Consider the following 17,784-nt stretch of genomic DNA (forward strand, 5'->3'; position numbering starts at 1 on the left):
GACTTCGCGCTGGGCAACGCTTTAGACGCTCTGCTGTCTGAGCTACTTAGTGTAAGTTCGTTATGCTTGTCCTTGTGTGGTGTGCGGCGTTCGCACTGGTGTCGCCGGCCCGCGTGCTTGGCGCAGTCATCCCTGAGGAGTTGGACGTAAGGCAAGCGTTCACTGACTTCGCGCTGGGCAACGCTTTAGACGCTCTGCTGTCTGAGCTACTTAGTGTAAGTTCGTTATGCTTGTCCTTGTGTGGTGTGCGGCGTTCGCACTGGTGTCGCCGGCCCGCGTGCTTGGCGCAGTCATCCCTGAGGAGTTGGACATAAGGCAAGCGTTCACTGACTTCGCGCTGGGCAACGCTTTAGACGCTCTGCTGTCTGAGCTACTTAGTGTAAGTTCGTTATGCTTGTCCTCGTATGGTGTGCCGCTTATGACCTTCCCCGTTATCCCCTTTCATAAAAATCGGTGGAACGGATGGGCCGTGAAAGGCTAGCAGACGACATGATGTAGGCGGTAGGCATCTGCTAAGAAACGATTTTTGAAAACTCAACCCCTAAGGGGGTGAAATAGGGGTTTGAAATGTATGTACCTAGTCCACGTGGACGAATTCGCGAGCATAAGCTAGTAATGTATAATGGCGGTGGTTTTCAGATGCGTGGAAAGCCGTACTTTTATGGCTACGTTTTAGGGCTTTTTTCTGTATGTGTTTTTGTTGTGTTTCGTACTAAAAGAATATTTAACTAAGTATTTATTTGTTTTATTTAAATCTCCCCAGTGGTCATTTTAAACTTGCATAATATACACGTTCAGTTTTTACTTTCAGATGCGATTTGGATCTCGTGAGGTCATGTTAGGAACTAACTTGTGTCCATTTGACACGATCATCTACCCGTTCCTGGCCTACGAAGCAAGCTCCAGGTCGCTGTACACGTTGATGTGTATCAGTAAGTACACAACATAGCCTTTTTTTTTAAACGCTGGGAAATGCGTGTACGCATCCCCCTCCTGGAAGCCAGCCAGCTAACCGGCCAGCCAACCAACTGCCGGACTTAGCGGCCGAGAGGGGACCGGTAGCGTACACCAAAACCGACTTTGTCGGCCGATGGCGGACGGAACTACTCGGACGAGTAATTCGGACGTGCATGTGCTTACACACGTGCCGACATTGGACGTTGATGTCTGCAACCGCCATATCCATTTCCGACGCAACTTCAGCCCATAGCCGTTTCGAAACATCTCGATTATTGTAATTTTTTGAATGTTTATCCCACAGAGTTGGTCTATTATAAACACAACTAATTAATTTTTCAATATCCATAGTAACACGTTTAGGTAATAAACAAAATTGACGAAAACAATCACAGAATACAATTTACTCACGAAACAACAGAACAAAGACGGAATAATTAAATCAAACTCATGCAGTTTGCTCTATAGTCGCCGGCAGACTGGCGAGAAATCCCAACAAGTTCGGACTCGGCGGTTGATCGGCCGTCATCGGGAGTTAACGGGCGATGACGGTTGCAGTAGTGTACGCGCACGCATTCTTTTACATACGTTTGATTTGATCGGCCGAGTTTGGCCGACGACGCCCGAGTAAAGATCGGCCGATAACGGATTAGGTGTAAGCGAGCCCGTATACCCACTAAAACCCAGCGGGCAGCGGCGCTCCTGCGCGTCGCTTGGCGACTGGGTCACGGGAACGCCGAAGCAATCACCTCCCTGGCGCAGTGGTGAGCGCTGTGGTCTTAATAGTGGGAGGTCCCGGGTTCGATTCCTGGCAGGGGTTTGGAATTTTATAATTTCTAAATTTCTGGTCTGGTCTGGTGGGAGGCTTCGGCCGTGGCTAGTTACCACCCTACCGGCAAAGCCGCGCCGCCAAGCGATTTAGCGTTCCGGTACGATGCCGTGTAGAAACCAAAGGGGTACCTATGGGTTTTAATAAAAACTGCCATACCCCTTCCAGGTTAGCCCGGTATCATCTTAGACTGCATCGTCAGTTACCACCAGGTGAGATTGCAGTCAAGGGCTAACTTGTATCTGAATAAAAAAAAATAAAAAAAAAACAACCGCGTCCCAGCCAGCGACGTGCGCCGAGGCGGACCCTCCACCTCCACCACTCACGAGGTCCCCCGTCGCATGTCCGAGGTGCACTAACTATGTGCATCTTGATAGTAATGCAAAGCCGGGGCGGGTCGTATACCATACTAGCTTATGCTCGCGACTTCGTCCGCGTGGACTACAAAATTTCAAACCCCTATTTAACCCCCTTAGGACTTGAATTTTCAAAAATCCTTTCTTAGCGGATGCCTACGTCATAATAGCTATCTGCATGCCAAATTTCAGCCCGATCCGTCCAGTAGTTTGAGCTGTGCGTTGATAGATCAGTCAGTCAGTCAGTCAGTCAGTCATTCAGTCAGTCAGTCAGTCAGTCACCTTTTCCTTTTATATATATAGACTAGCTTATGCTCGCGACTTCGTCCGCGTGGACTACACAAATTTCAAATCCCTATGTCACCCCCTTAAGGGTTGAATTTTCAACCACCCTTTCTTAGCGGATGCCTACGTCATAATAGTTATCTGCATGCCAAATTTCAGCCCGATCCGTCCAGTAGTTTGAGCTGTGCGTTGATAGATCAGTCAGTCAGTCAGTCAGTCAGTCACCTTTTCCTTTTATATATTTAGATAAATGTTTCACAGAGACAAACTTGCAGCTCCTGCCTTCCGCCTCAGGAAAGTCCAAAAGTCATTTGTGGGTATTGGTATTACCTTTTATAATAAAATCCCGCAAACTATTTTGGACTTACCTTTGCACAAGTTTAAAAAATCTATTAAAAATATGCTCCTGAAAAAAGCATATTACACAATAGGCTACTTGACACTTTTTTAAAGTTGGTCTTAAATGGTTAATATTTGTCCTATTATATCAAAAAAATTAACACTATATTTTTTTGCGCCCTAAAAACCATAAAACTTTAATTTAAAAATATATTTTTCTTAGACAGGTGAAAACACTGTCGGCCATGTTTGGCCGATAGATTATCTGTGCTCTGACGTCATGCATTTGTAAACAACAGCATAACCTCGCAAAGTTAATAAACATGACTTCTATTATACTAGTTTACATGAAAAATATAGTAATTATTGTTATTGTATCATCCGAGAATGTAAAAAACGCATCGATAAAGACCACAGGAAAGTTGTGGATTAGAGTGCCCAGTGAAATAAATATACGTAACACGCGAAGACTTGCTTAAAGGGATCCTATAATATGACTAACGACTTCAACCCAAATTTATTTTTGCAAAGATCACTTTGTTGTAAGTCTTACTTAATAACTTATTCAATTTATAAAGAGAAAACGATAATTTTTTACGTTTACTATGAGTTTTTAGAAATATATAAAAACTAGCTTATGCTCGTGACTTCGCCCGCGTGGACTTCATTAATTTCAAACCTCCATTTAACCCACTCAGAGGTGGAATTTCAAAAAATCCTTTCCTAGTGGATACCTTCTCTTTACCTACAAAGAACACACCCACCAAATTTCATGTATCTAGGATCAGCTGTTTAGATGTTTAGGCTGTGCGTTGATATATAAGTTAGTCACGACTCTAAATTTTATATATATGGATACTACGTTAGTCCCCGCGTCACATCGGGATGACATTTCTTTGTTTACATATTTAATGACGTCACATCATGGCTGACAGCGTTTTCTGCGTTTCAAATAAAAATAAAAACTGTATATTTTTTAATTGGATTTATATATCCATCCTGCGTTTTTAATAATTGTTATTGATATATTTCGTTGTCTTAAGCAAAATACTATAATAAATAATCATTTATTGGACGAAATTAGATATGAGTCAAGTAGCCTATTGAAGATTATCTAAATGATAAAAGAGCGTGGATTTGACCTGCAGCTCGTTCCAGCAACGCACAAGACTGCAAATATTATTTTATACATGGCATAATTTTGTACCTATATCAAATATTTGAAAAGAGCAACCGCCGAGTTTCTTGCTGGTTCTTCTCGGCAGGAAAGGCATTCCGAACCAGTGGTAGATGCATCCGACTATTCGTAAGCACTTGTAAAAGTTTATACGAATAAAAAAGATTTTCATTTTCATTTTCATTTTACAGATCCTGACATAGGTTACTACAAGAACAGAACGTACGAGTTATCGGCCCTGCTTTTCTTAGCGGTGAATATACCCGGGGACAGTGTGGAAGACGGAGACCTGCTGTCTGGCTTCAAGCCCGCGCTGCCGATCCCGGGCTCCGGGGCCACCCGGAACGCATGCGTCGTGTACCGGCAACCCAGGAGGATCACTGTTAACACACAATCACTCACCGAGTAAGATTTTTAGGGTTTCGGTGGTTTCGTACCTCAAAAGGAAAAAGGAAGCCTAATAGGTCTGACTGTCTGTCTGTCTGTCAAGAAACCTATGTAGAGGTGCAACCTCTACCGTAACTTGGCTGGCAGCTATTAGGAAAACTTCGCAGCTGCCACACAACAATATTCAAATTTGGAACGCAGTAGAGAATCCTCCTGATCACGTCGGGGTCACCAATTATGTAGCTGAAGGGTTGGTGCAATGAAGAACCAGCTACATATAATGATGTTTATTTTACACTTTACAATTGATATGTTATGTACAATACAGACGGGCTCGCGAGCTTTATATAATACAATGGTAGAAGATGTTGACGTGACGAGCGGATGATAGGGAATGTGGAATCTTGTAACGTGCGTGACCAGGAGGATTCTCCGCTGCGTTCCAAATTTGAATATTGTTGTGTGGCAGCTGCGAAGTTTTCCTAATAGCTGCCAGCCAAGTAACGGTAGAGGTTGCACCTCTACACCTACAGGGTACTTCCCGTTGACCTAGAGTCATGAAATTTGGCAGGTAGGTAGGTCTTATAGCAGATATTCGGGGAAAAATCTGAAAACCGTGAATTTGTGGTTACATCACACAAAAAAAAATCCTGGTCATGAACTCATAATTAGTATTTTTAATTTTCGAAGTAAGATTACTATACCAAGTGGCCGTACCATATGAAAGGGCGTGGGGTATCATATGAAAGGTCTTCACCTGTGCATTCTAAAACAGATTTTTATTTATTTTTATGCATCATAGTTTTTAAATTATCCTACAAAATGTCGAAAAAATACGACTGTAGTACGGAACCCTCGTTGCGCGAGCCTGACTCGCACTTGACTGGTTTTTTCTTTATATGTACTAGATGATGCCCGCGACTTCATCCATGTGGACTACACAAATATCAAACCCCTATTTCACCCCTTTTGGGGTAGAATTTTCAAAAATCCTTCCTTAGCGAATGTCTACGTCAAAATAGCTATAATATATGCATGCCTTTCACTCCGATCCATCCAGTAGTTGGAGCTGTGCGTTGACAGATAAGTCAGTCAGTTTTCCCTTTTATATATTTAGATGCCCGCGACCGCCCGCGTGGATTGAGGTCTTTTAAAAATCCCGTGGGAACTCTTTGATTTTCCGGGATAAAAGTTACCTTTGTTAATTTCCGGGATTCAACCTCTGTACCTAATCCATACTAATATAGGTATTATAAATAAATACGAAAGTGTGTCTGTCAATCTATCTGCCTGTCTGTCTGCTAGCCTTTCACGGCCCATCCGTTCAACCTATTTTGACGAAATTTGGTACAGATATAGGTTGCATCCCAGGGAAGGACATAGGCTACTTTTTATCCCGGAAAATCAATGGGTTCCCACGAGATTTTTTAAAACCTAAATCCACGCGGACGAAGTCGCGGGCGTCATCTAGTAATTAATAAAGTTTATGTATTGAAAAGCTACGCCCTCGAATCCAACTCGGTTGGGCAGCGTTCAGGAAGCTTCGAGATGTCTTCTTGTCCAAAATTCCTCAGTGCTTGAAGACCAAAGTCTTCGAACAGTGCGTGTTGCCAGTGATGACATATGGATCCGAGACATTTTCGCTAACTATAGGCCTCATAAGAAAGCTCAGAGTCACTCAGCGGGCGATGGAGAGAGCTATGCTTGGAGTTTCTCTACGTGATCAAATCAGGAATGAGGAGATCCGTAGGAGAACTAGAGTAACCGACATAGCTCAACGGGTTGCGAAGCTGAAGTGGCAATGGGCAGGGCACATAATTCGTGCAACCGATAGACGTTGGGGTCCCAAGGTGCTGGAATGGCGACCTCGCACTGGAAGACGCAGCGTTGGAAGACCCCCCACTAGGTGGACGGACGACATCAGCCCAGTCGCAGGGAGCCGCTGGATCCAGGCGGCGCAAGACCGTGGCGTGTGGAAGTCCCTACAAGAGACCTATGTCCAGCAGTGGACGTCTATTGGTTGATGATGATGATGATGATGATGATGATGATGATGATGATGATGATGATGATGATGATGATGATGATGATGATGATGATGATTGAAAAGCTTTTGGTGTTCCACAGAGTCGTAACGAATATAACCCAGTTCAACCACACTGCATACCTGAAGGACAATCGGATCGGCAACCCCATAGCCGGAAACTTCTACCTCACTGAGTTGACCGTGTGTCGGCCCGACTCGGGCGGGTCGTGCGGCGGCGTCTGCAACTACAACTGCTGTAGTTGTTAAACCAATAGACATAACGAAATAAGGGTCAACTCACACTGGCGCAGAGTCGGAGCGACGCGACGCGTCATGTTTTCCAGCGCAACGCGCGCCTTCGCACGGCGACGCGCGTCTGTGAGCGACAATGCTCGTTTCATTCATATTTCTGTACTAAATCGTCGTATATTTTCCGTTGTGGTTGGCGTCTCACGCGTCACTGCGCCCGAGTACAGCCGCGCGTCGAAGCCCGAATGCGCGCGTCGACGCGCACCTTCATATTTACATAGCACGGAGATGGACAAAAATTGTATGGAGGTGTGCCCCAGAATGTACAGAGATATATGTGCCATTTAATAGTAAAAATCTTCTTTTTTCAGAAAATAAAAGTCGCATGTTGTTTTTCAGTCGTGGCATTAAGTATGTGATAGGCATAGTTCAGCCTGTAGCAAATTTTGTCCATCTCGTTTGTACTTAAATAATAGAACAATAGAAATGAATATGCTGTAGGCGGAAAAACATGACGCGTCGCGTCGCTTCGACTCTGCGCCAGTGTGAGTCAACCCTATGAGCCAGCACGTACCAGCACGTGTTTGTTATAAATAAAAGGTGTATAATTGGTATTTTTTTAATCCATAATATTAATTGATGTTACCTCAATAGCCTCAAAAATAAGCCGGCCTAGCATGCGCCACACTGGAAAATTTTGTCTACGAATTTTCTACTCTAATTTTCTAGCGACTCTGAGTACGGCTGTTAATTAAGTTTGTCTGACCTTTTTATGTACTTTTGTGAGAAAAATATGCAAATGCTCTAAACTTTAGAATGTCATCAGATTCAGTTTTTTTACCATTGCCTACTAGCTAATTAGTTTACTAGCTTATGCTCGCGACTTCGTCCGCGTCAACTACACACATTTCAAACCCCTATTTTACCTCCTTAGGGGTTGAATTTTCAAAAATCCGTTCTTAGCGGATGCCTACGTCATAATGGCTATCTTCGTGTAGTTTGAGCTGTGCGTTGATAGATCAGTCATTCACCTTTTCCTTTTATATATTTAGACAACTTATAAGCTGCTAAAGTTGGATAAAGGTCTTGTATTCGGCAGATAATCTTCAGGGAGGCAGAAAGGAATGAAAAACGGAAAATCTTAAAAATCAAGCTTTATTATTATACAGGATACGTGGAATTAAAAAAGCATCCAGCGACTGGACCGGAGAGCTTATAGGTTTTCGCGAAGTCATCAAGCGAGAAGACAGATCGATTAATTTGGTAACTGTAAACAGAAATCAATGTTACATCACTCTAAATAATTAAAAAAAAAATTAGACACCTTAAAAAATTAGGGAACCGGAAGGATTGGAACCTTAGAGTAAAAATACGGTACTAAGATCGGAACCTTTTACTTTCGCCTCACTAGGTATCGCCAGTATCGCGCCCTGAGCGCCTTTGACCAATAAGCCGTGAGAAACTCTTTGTTTTTTCGGGATAAAAATCAGCCTATATACTAAGTCAGAGAGTATAAGCTATCTCCATTCCAAACAGCCATTTGGCTGTTTGTAATGTTGATGTTTGAACTGTTTAGTGTTTTTGCGTACGTTGTACACACACAATATACACACAATATTAGGTGTGATAATATTATTATGGGTATAAGTCCCGCAAATTGCTATTGCGCTGGAACCATCGAAATGACGTCATTTTGACGTCAGTCGAAATAAAAATATACCTGATGGCACTTCAGTCTAGTGCTGACGTCACTAAAACGGCGTCCACGAGCATTAGCAATTTGCGGGACTTATAGTAATGGGTGTATCTGATTGGCTTACCTGAGAAGTTCTTCATTAGTGGTATCAATAACCCCTTTTTGTTTATACACATACATGAGGTATTGGTGTGAGCCACTGCCGGGAGGAGGACACGGTGGAACATAGGACGCTATCTCACAAGAATCACTCATGGATATACCCATGTCTGAGTCACCATACATGTTCACATACATCGCTAATACGGATGGACTTAGGAAAGGATCTTTTGGATAAGGCCAGGTGTGACCTGTAAAGAAAAATGTTTATTTTATTTTATTTTGGCTTAAATATAAATCCTACTTATTCATTCCCTATCCCGTGGGAATTTTGAAATATCCAGCTTAAATGTGTCAACGCAACGCACTTGTGCTGGGATGCGCGACGCGGCGCGGCAAATATAGGAGTTTGTGTGGCAAATTCGAGATATCCAGCCTTATTCTTTTTCTATATTATAGGGAACTTCTAATATAGACAAGGAATAAGGCTGGATATCTCTGTAAAGTTTTGGCGTTCTAAATCCAAGGATTTGGACTGAGCGTTAATCAGTCAGTGAAAGAGTTAGTCAGGATATTGATTGATTGATTGGTTCTCTTGGCAAAAATATAAATCCTCTTCATTCTTTATTCCTTGGAAATTTCGAAATATCCGGCTTTTTTCCTTGTCTATATTACAAAGGGAAGCTCTAAAGTTTTAGCTCTATTATAAAGGGAAGCTCTAAGTTTTAGCTCTATTATAAACGGAAGCTCTAAGTTTTAGCTCTAAAAGTTTGGGCTAAGCGTTGATGAGCCAGTCAGTAAGTGAGGACTTTAAGCTTCGCACTCGAAGTCGCTTAGGGGTATAGGTTTAATATAAACTTTCATACCCCTTTCAAGTTAGCCCGCTTTCATCTTACACTGAGATCACTATCAAGGGTCGACTTGTATCCAAATTAAAATAAAAAAACTTTAATCACGTACTAATCTCCATAAACGTGTAGTAGCAACCAGGATCGTAATCAAAATCAATACAGGGCATCTCCATTGCATCTCCAGGGCGAACTTCCATGCCTGGAGTTACTACAAGATCTCCAAAGCTTACCTGTAAATAATATAATATTTTGATACCAATCCATGACCTACAAGAGACCTTCGTCCAGCATTGGACGAACTGGTTGATAATGAGTTACCGGTTGAGCTATTTAGAGCCTCAATCGCTCAACCGGTAAAGGAGTGGACTGAAAACCAAAAGGTCGATGGTTCAAACCCCGCCCGTTGCACTATAGTCGTACCTACTCCTAGCACAAGCCTGACGCTTAGTTGGAGAGGAAAGGGGAATATTAGTCATTTAACAAGGCTAATATTCTTTAAAAAAAAAACGTGATGAATGCATGACTTATAAACCCGCAATTGGGTATTTGACTCCAATTTTAGGCTCGGTAAAGGCTAAGTGACGGAGAGACGTCGTTAAAAATAAAAATAAAACAGCTATGTCATTAGACTGCAGGTGACTGCAGGCTATCCATCAGTCACAGCAGTGACCTGCAACAGAGTCCAGAGACTGCAGAGACTACCTGCAGTGACTGTGGCAAAATTGACAGCAGGACCTATCGCCTACTGAATGCTTGTTTCTTACTTCAAGTATCTGTTCTGGTACGGGAGTGATATCACCATAGATCTGGGCGATGGATTTCCTCTGACGCCGCATCGGCCTCGCCAGCTCTACTGCTGACGACAGCAGCACCACTGCCATACAAGCTAGTATCAGTTTCATTGTGATGTCGGCAAGACTGGACCCAATAATGACTGAAAAAGGTACACGAACTCTTTTACCGAATGAAAAATTAAAAAGAGCAACCGCCGAGTTTCTTGCTGGTTCTTCTCGGTAGGAACGGCATTCCGAACCAGTGGTAAATTAAAACTATCTGACGGTTCATAAGCACTTGTAAAAAGTTTACTTGAATAATACATATTCTATTCTATTCTATTATAAAGTTATATAAGGTCTAAGTTATAGAGAAAGCCTGTACGTTCAAAATCTCAAGTTTCTAGACCCAGCTATTTGAGCTGTTCTTTCATATCTCTGGCAATCAAAAAAAACCGGCCGAGTGCAAGTCAGGCTCGCGCAATGAGGGTTATATTATTTCGACATGTTGCACGATAATTCAAAAACTATGATACATAAAAATAAATAAAAATCTGTTTTAGAATGCACAGATAAAGCCCTTTCATGTGATACCCCATTTGATATAGAAATCATACTTCGAAAATTGAAAATAATAATTTTTAGTTCATGACCACAGTTTAATTTTTTTTGTGTGATGTAACCACAAATTCACGGTTTTCGGATTTTTCTCCTAATTTCTGCTATAAGACCTACTTGCCTGCCTTTCATAATTCTAGGTCAACGGGAAGTACCCTGTAGGTTTCTTGACAGACCGACAGACAGACAACAAAGTCAACAAGAACCCTTATAGGGTTCTTTTTTCCTTTTGAGGTACGGAACCGTAATTATTTGATACTTATGTATTACTAAGTAGATGATGCCCGCGATTTCGTCCGCGTGGATTTAGGTTATTGAATACGTGCGAACACTTTAATTTTCCGGGATAAAAAGTAGCCTAATGTCCTTCCCCGGGATGCAAGCTATCTCTGTACTTACCAAATTTCGTAAAAATCGGTTGAACGTTTGAGCCGTGAAAAGCTAGCAGACAGACAGACAGAGAGACAAACAGACAGACACACTTTCGCATTTATAATATTAGTAAGTATGGATATTTCCGAAACTATTTCAACAAACACTCACCGTCAATTCTTCCTTGCTTATGAAAATTTAGTTAAGTTCACTCATTTTATACCTAATTACCCAGCTTATGCAAATAACAATCGATTTATTTTTAGGGTTCCGTAGCCAAATGGCAAAAAACGGAACCCTTATAGAGTCGTGATGTCTGTCTGTCTGTCCGTCCGTATGTCACATAGACACTTTTTCCGAAATTATAAGAGACTAGCTGACTCCCGCGACTTCGTCCGCGTGGAATTAGTTTTTTAAAAATCCCGTGGGAACTCTTTGACTTTCCGGGATAAAAAGTAGCCTATATCACTCTCGTCTTTATCTATAACCATTCAAAAAATCACGTCAATCCCTTGCACCGTTGCGACGTGATTGACGGACAAACCAACAAACCAATAAACCAACAAACCAATAAACCAACAAACAAACACACTTTCGCATTTATATAAAGGTACGGATGTGACGCACCGTCCCGGAGGCCCAGCTAGGTGATTCGCTAACTTAGTGTCTAACACAAAATAATAGCCACCGAGGTTGGTTGGTTCTACATTGCTGCTTTACTGGGGGGGTAGCAAAATATTTTTTCGTAGAAAACCTTCAACGGATTAAAAAATGAGCTCGGTGGCTATCGTTCAGTGTTAGACACAGAGTTAGAGAATCACCCTACTGGTTGTGCGCCGCAGGGGCGACGCGCGACAGAGGGGGTGGCGCAGGCGCGGGGTCGGAGGGACCCAGGCTCACACAAGTACATCCATCACCGATAGTGCAAGGCTGCACCCCGCATACCCGACCACCCCCCTGGGCAAGATAAATAGCCCGGCGGCAGCGTGCCGCGGCTCATCCCATGTCCCATCCCAACGTCATCCTCCATGGTCCGACCCTCACAGGAGGCGCCCTTAGGAGGACGTTGCCCCCCGACCTCTCGAATTATTTCTTCGAGCCCTAGGGCTCACCGCCAGGCGGAGCTTCACGCTCGCCAACCGGTGACGCTGTAGCGGCCAGTAGGGCCTACGCAGCATAGTCAATCCGAAACAACGTGCCGCGGCTCAGTCGCCTGGAATCGGGCTCGTGTAAGGACGTATTTGGTTTCCCCCATTTCGTTCGACGCCAGGCTGCCAGGTGGCTGCCCCAGGTGCCTAGGCTCGTTGGTGCGACACCCGTGGAGCTCCAACGACCTGGCCACCGATCCGTCCCCGGGTTCCGTCACGCCGTATCAATTCGCGTTCGGTACCAAGTGTCATCACCGCGCGGCCTTCTGATTCGTTCGTTCCCCGATATTTAATAGTATCGTTATTTCGCCGACCTCGCCGGAAAGAGGGTTAGGTGTTCGGCGGCTCAGAGAGCTATTATTATTATATTATATATATATATATTAGAGTAAATAGAACCGAATGTAAGTAGCCTGTAAGCCTAGATAATTAAAGACCCGTGTGTTCGATGTGCAATTCCTGTTTTATTCCATCTCCCTGGTTACCCTAGGTCCTGTAGGACAGAAACTCCACGTAGCCCAGGAAGGCCTGGCTGCGTGGGGATTGTGCGAAGCGGCCGAGGTTCGAGCCCTCAGCCCAGCTTCGTCACAGAGCTATACTGTTGTAGATGTATTCTGTGAACCGCATTAACATTTTTACACAAAAATAAATAAAAAACAATAGATTTTGGGGGTTTCCCATACCTACTTAGAACTGAAACTCAAAAAAAAAATTTTCATCAAACCCATACGTGTGGGGTATGTATAGATAGGTTTTCAAAAATGATATAGAGGTTTCTAATATCATTTTTTTCTAAACTAAATAGTTTGCGCGAGAGACACTTTAAAATTGGTAAAATGTGTGTCCCCTCCTGTACCTTCTAAAATAAGAGAATGATAAAACCAAAAAAATATAGGTACATTACCATGCAAACTTCCACCGAAAATTGGTTTGATCGAGATCTAGTAAGTAGTTTTTGATTTATGGTGCCAAATGTCGATAAAATACAATTGTAGTACGGAACCCTCAGTGCGCGAGTCTGATTCGCACTTAGCCGGTTTTTTTTATAGATTGATAACAAATGTCGAAAACACTTAGACTACTTTATCTAAGTTTTTGAATAGAAATTGAAGTCAAATCTTCAAGGTCAGTGTCGAATTATAAGTAAAAATTATGTAGTGTCAAAGTTACACGGGCTCAAGATAATTACATTGCATCACTCACACATATAATACTAATTAGAATTACCTACCTATTACTTCTTTATTATAAAAAAATCATAATCTTCTGGTTTAAGACATTATTTTATTGTTCCATAATGGAAAATTATGGAACTTACAAGCTATTTTATAGAACCTACTTAAATAATTATACACAATTGCATCTTGGACGAGCGCACAATAAATACAATATACAATACAGTAAGCATGGGCGTACCCAGGTTCTGGGCCAGGGGGGGGCAAATCAGATTTTTTTATTAGCACCTAGTTAGTCAAATAAATGAACATAAATTAAAAAGAATCGCCCATAGCGTTAACAATTTTCTATGTACCTACGTACACTGAGCAAACCAAGCCCATATTATTTTTATATTATAATTATAGCCGATCTTTATCCCGGAAAATCAAAGAGCTCCCACGGGACTTTTAAAAACCTGATTCCACGCGGACGAAGTCGCGGGCATCAGCTAGTAAAAAAGTTTTTGATATAATATTTAGTACAAAATAATGTAGGTACACATATTATTCTTTAATATTATGAATGCGACTGTGTATTTGTCTGTCTATCTATGGTTACCTTTTCACAGCTCATCTTGGTAGGTACTATTCAGAAATATGCATCAGATTTTTAAAAACCTAAATTCACAAAGTTGAGGTCAGTAAGCAACATAAAGCAGTAAGCGAGCGCGAAATTTTTGATATATTTACAAAAAAATTTACAGCTGCCCCCCCTGGGTACGCCCATGACAGTAAGTATAGCTAATATATACATTTTTAATTTCTAATAGTACATAATATTATGATAGTTTATAATGGGTAGGTATATACTTTAAAACTTAAAGTACCATCGCAACAAAATGATACAGAATATGGTACCAACATATCGATGGCAGCAAAGTAGAAGACATCTACAAAATCGCAATTTTACAGGAGAGCACATTTAGTAAAAACTTGTCACCATTTTGAGAGTTACAGACCGATTAACATGAAATTTTCTATGATGCATAAAAATAACCTTCTTTATTGATTGTATAACAAGTTTTATCACTATATCGCTGTTTTACTGAAATAATGTAGATGTCTTTTTTTACTCTGAAAAAACTTCGACGTAGAAGAAGACATCTGCCTGATATCCGTTTATACGTTGTGATAAAAAAGCACCCTTTCCATGTTTAATCTAATAAACTAAGATAACCCTCTCCAGTGATATTTTTAAGGATAATAGAAAAAAATCTAAGCAACATACAAACGGTATTTCCCTTTTTTGACCATATTTAATATAAAGATTTTGTAGTAAATGTCTTTATTTACTTTGCATTTAACATTTTGGACATATCATTAAACGAGTTATCTACCACTAAATATCATCATTAATCTCATTTATTTAGTAGGCACGCACCTCTAACTTTTCGGAGTTATGTGCGTGCTTTAACGGTGAAGGAAAACACCGTGAGGAAACCTGCATGCCTGAGAGTTCTCCATAATGTAAAAAGGCCCAATAACAGTCCTGTGTTATGAAATCCTTTCTTCAGTAAAGTAGCCGTTTCCGAGCAAGTGGATGATTTTCAGAGATGGGGAAAAGAATAAAAAACGAAAATCTTGAAAATCAAGCTTTATATTGTTATATAGGATACGTGGAATTAAAGAAGCATCCGGCGACTGGACCAGAGAGCTCGTAGGTGTCCACGAAGTCATCAGTCAAAAAGATATCACGATAAACTTGGAAACTGTTAACAGAAATCAAGGTTATTATGTTGGCTGTGTTATATGTACCTACTTTGGCCAAAAATCCAAAGATCATTCTGGCCCATCATCCAATGACACAGTCAATAAATTGGTCATAATCAATTATACAGAGTATTGTATCAACGCACAGCTTAAACTACTGGACGGATCGGGCTGTTTGGCATCCAGATAGCTATTATAAAATAACGAAGATCTGGCACGCGCTGGATCTCTCTCTATTAGCAACCACTGAGATTTTTTTCTCAGTCATTCATATGGGATTAAGTAAGAGAAGCTATAATAAGCTGTGATAGCCTAGTGGTTAGGACGTCTGCCTTCTAATCGGAGGTCGGGAGTTTGATTCCCGGGCACGCACCTCTAACTTTTCGGAGTTATGTGTGTTTTAATTAATTAAATATCACTTGCTTTAACTGTGAAGGAAAACATCGTGTGGAAACTGGAAACCTACATGCCTGAGAGTTCTTCATAATGTTCTCAAAAGTGATGTCTACCAATCCGCACATGGCCAGCGTGGTAGACTATGGCCAAAACCCTTCTCACTCTGAGAGGAGACCCGTGCTCTGTAGTGAGCCGGCGATAAGTTGATCATTATGATTACTGTTAACTCCCAAAACCACCATGATTCAAACAACCATTCCTCCCAGTGTTGGGGACAATACGCAGATAAACTTTTATAAAATAACGAAAGTCTGGCAGGCGCTGGCTCTTAGTTCATAACCATTTTGAGTCACCAACCACTCACAAACATGTTTTCAAAAAACATTCTAAATTCAATTCAAAAATGTTTTCAAAAATATTCGAAATTCAATTCGAAAACATAGTTTCCTTTGTGATTGGTTGGTGACCAAAAAATCTCAGTAGGAGCTCCACTGAGTATTTTATCTCAGTCATTTGTATGGGATTTATAACAGAGAGAGCGCTATACTGGCTTCTTTCCCTGGATAGATTTTTCTTTTTTTGTTTTTTTTTTTAAGAATATTAGCCATGGCCCATGGCCCTTGACTAAGATTCCCCTTTCCTCTCCAATTAAGCGTGAAGCTTGTGCTAGGAGTAGGTTCGACAATAGTGCAACGGGTGAGGTTTGAACCGGCGAACTTTCGAATTTCAATCCACACCTTTAACCGTTGAGCTATTGAGGCTATTTTTTTTAAAAGAATATTAGGATAGATTAGGTATTATAGATCAGTTACTTAAAGATTGGCTTACCTGAGAATTTCCTCATCAGTGGTATCAATCATCCCATTTTTTTGTTTATACACGTATATAAGGTATCGGTGTGAGCCGCTGCCGGGAGGAGGGCACGGTCCGATCCAGGTCGCTATCTCACAAGAATCATCAATCACTATACCCGATTCTGAATCGCCGTACAAGTTCACATACATCGCTAATATGGACGGACTTAGGAAAGCAGAGTCTGGAAACGGCCAGTCGGGACCTGTAAATAAAAACTTTTATTTTATTTTATTTACTTCGGCTTCGCTCGGCAAAAATGTAAATGTTCTTTATTCCCTATCGAGTATCGCATGTAGTGTGAGATCCGATATTGGAAATAATATATATTCTCATCTGTACCCGTAGTATAAGATTTTACGTCTTACCAAACGTTGCTAGAATTCGAGAATCGAAACAAATTAACATCAATGTAAAATGGACCTAAAGAGCCTTGAATTGAAGTCAAAAATCCAATGCCACTGATTTTAATTTGGAAACATTTCCGCTTGGAGCGCTGGCTGTAGATGTGTAGACAAACTTGAGCTTTAAAACAAGGCAGTTAAGATCCAGTTTACTATAACGCGGAAGTGTTTCGACTCTCGAGTTCTAATAACGTTTGGTGAGACGTAAAATCTTATACTACGGGTACAGCTATAATATAATGAATCACACGAATTCTGTATAAATACACACACAACACACGCATATTCACACACAAATATAGACTCACGTACATACACACACACTTTTAGGGTTCCGTACCTCAAAAGGAAAAAATGAACCCTTTTAGAATCACTTTATTGTCTGTCTGTCCATCTGTTCGTCGTGTCTGTCAAGAAAACCTATACGGTACTTGCCGTTGACCTAGAATCATAATATTTGGCAGGTAGGTAGGTCTTATAGCACAAGTAAAGGAATAAATCCGATTTCATAACTTTAAAAAAATGTGTTTATGAACAAATAATTATTTTTTTCAATTTTCACAGTAAGATAACTGTACCAAGTGGGGTATCATATGAAAGGGATTTACCTGTATATTCTGAAACAGCTTTTTATTTATTTTTATGCATAAATAATAGTTTTTGATTTATCGTGCAAAATGTGGAAAAAATACGACTGTAGGTATGTTGGTGCCTCGACTTTTGCCCAAACAAAATTGCCCAACGCTCCTAAAGAAGATTTCTCTTAAAAACTTTTAAAATAATCACATACTTATCACCATAAACGTGTAGAAGCAACCGGGTTCGTAGTCAAAATCAATGCAGGGCATCTCCATTGCATCGACAGGGCATATTTCCATTCCTGGAGTTACTACAAGATCTCCAAAGCTTACCTGTAAATGATATTTAATATATTATTTTCATAGCAATGTATGGCCTAAGCCCACATTTAAATAATGCTCATCCGTGACTTAGTAGCTCATTTTGTCTGCTGCTCAATCGTCGAGTTAAATTCGTACGAATAC

At 41.1% G+C, this 17,784-nt stretch overlaps 2 protein-coding genes across 2 annotated transcripts; one reads left to right on the forward strand and one right to left on the reverse strand.

Moving 5' to 3' along the window:
- Positions 1-226: 226 nt before the first annotated feature.
- LOC138403760 (protein D1-like) lies at positions 227-6,623 on the forward strand. Its single transcript, XM_069505543.1, has 4 exons — positions 227-379; positions 812-932; positions 4,135-4,348; positions 6,458-6,623. Exons 1-4 carry the CDS (start codon positions 227-229, stop codon positions 6,621-6,623), a joined length of 654 nt encoding a protein of 217 aa, XP_069361644.1.
- A 1,133-nt stretch (positions 6,624-7,756) lies between these two features.
- On the reverse strand, positions 7,757-16,536 carry LOC138403747 (protein D2-like). Its single transcript, XM_069505501.1, has 5 exons — positions 16,314-16,536; positions 10,016-10,185; positions 9,361-9,481; positions 8,426-8,651; positions 7,757-7,872 (listed from the first exon to the last, which is right to left on the reverse strand). Exons 1-5 carry the CDS (start codon positions 16,327-16,329, stop codon positions 7,767-7,769), a joined length of 639 nt encoding a protein of 212 aa, XP_069361602.1. The 5' UTR covers positions 16,330-16,536; the 3' UTR covers positions 7,757-7,766.
- Positions 16,537-17,784: the final 1,248 nt, after the last annotated feature.

The sequence above is a fragment of the Maniola hyperantus genome, chromosome 20 (assembly GCF_902806685.2).
Source record: "Maniola hyperantus chromosome 20, iAphHyp1.2, whole genome shotgun sequence".
NCBI classification, from domain to species: Eukaryota; Metazoa; Arthropoda; class Insecta; order Lepidoptera; family Nymphalidae; genus Maniola; species Maniola hyperantus.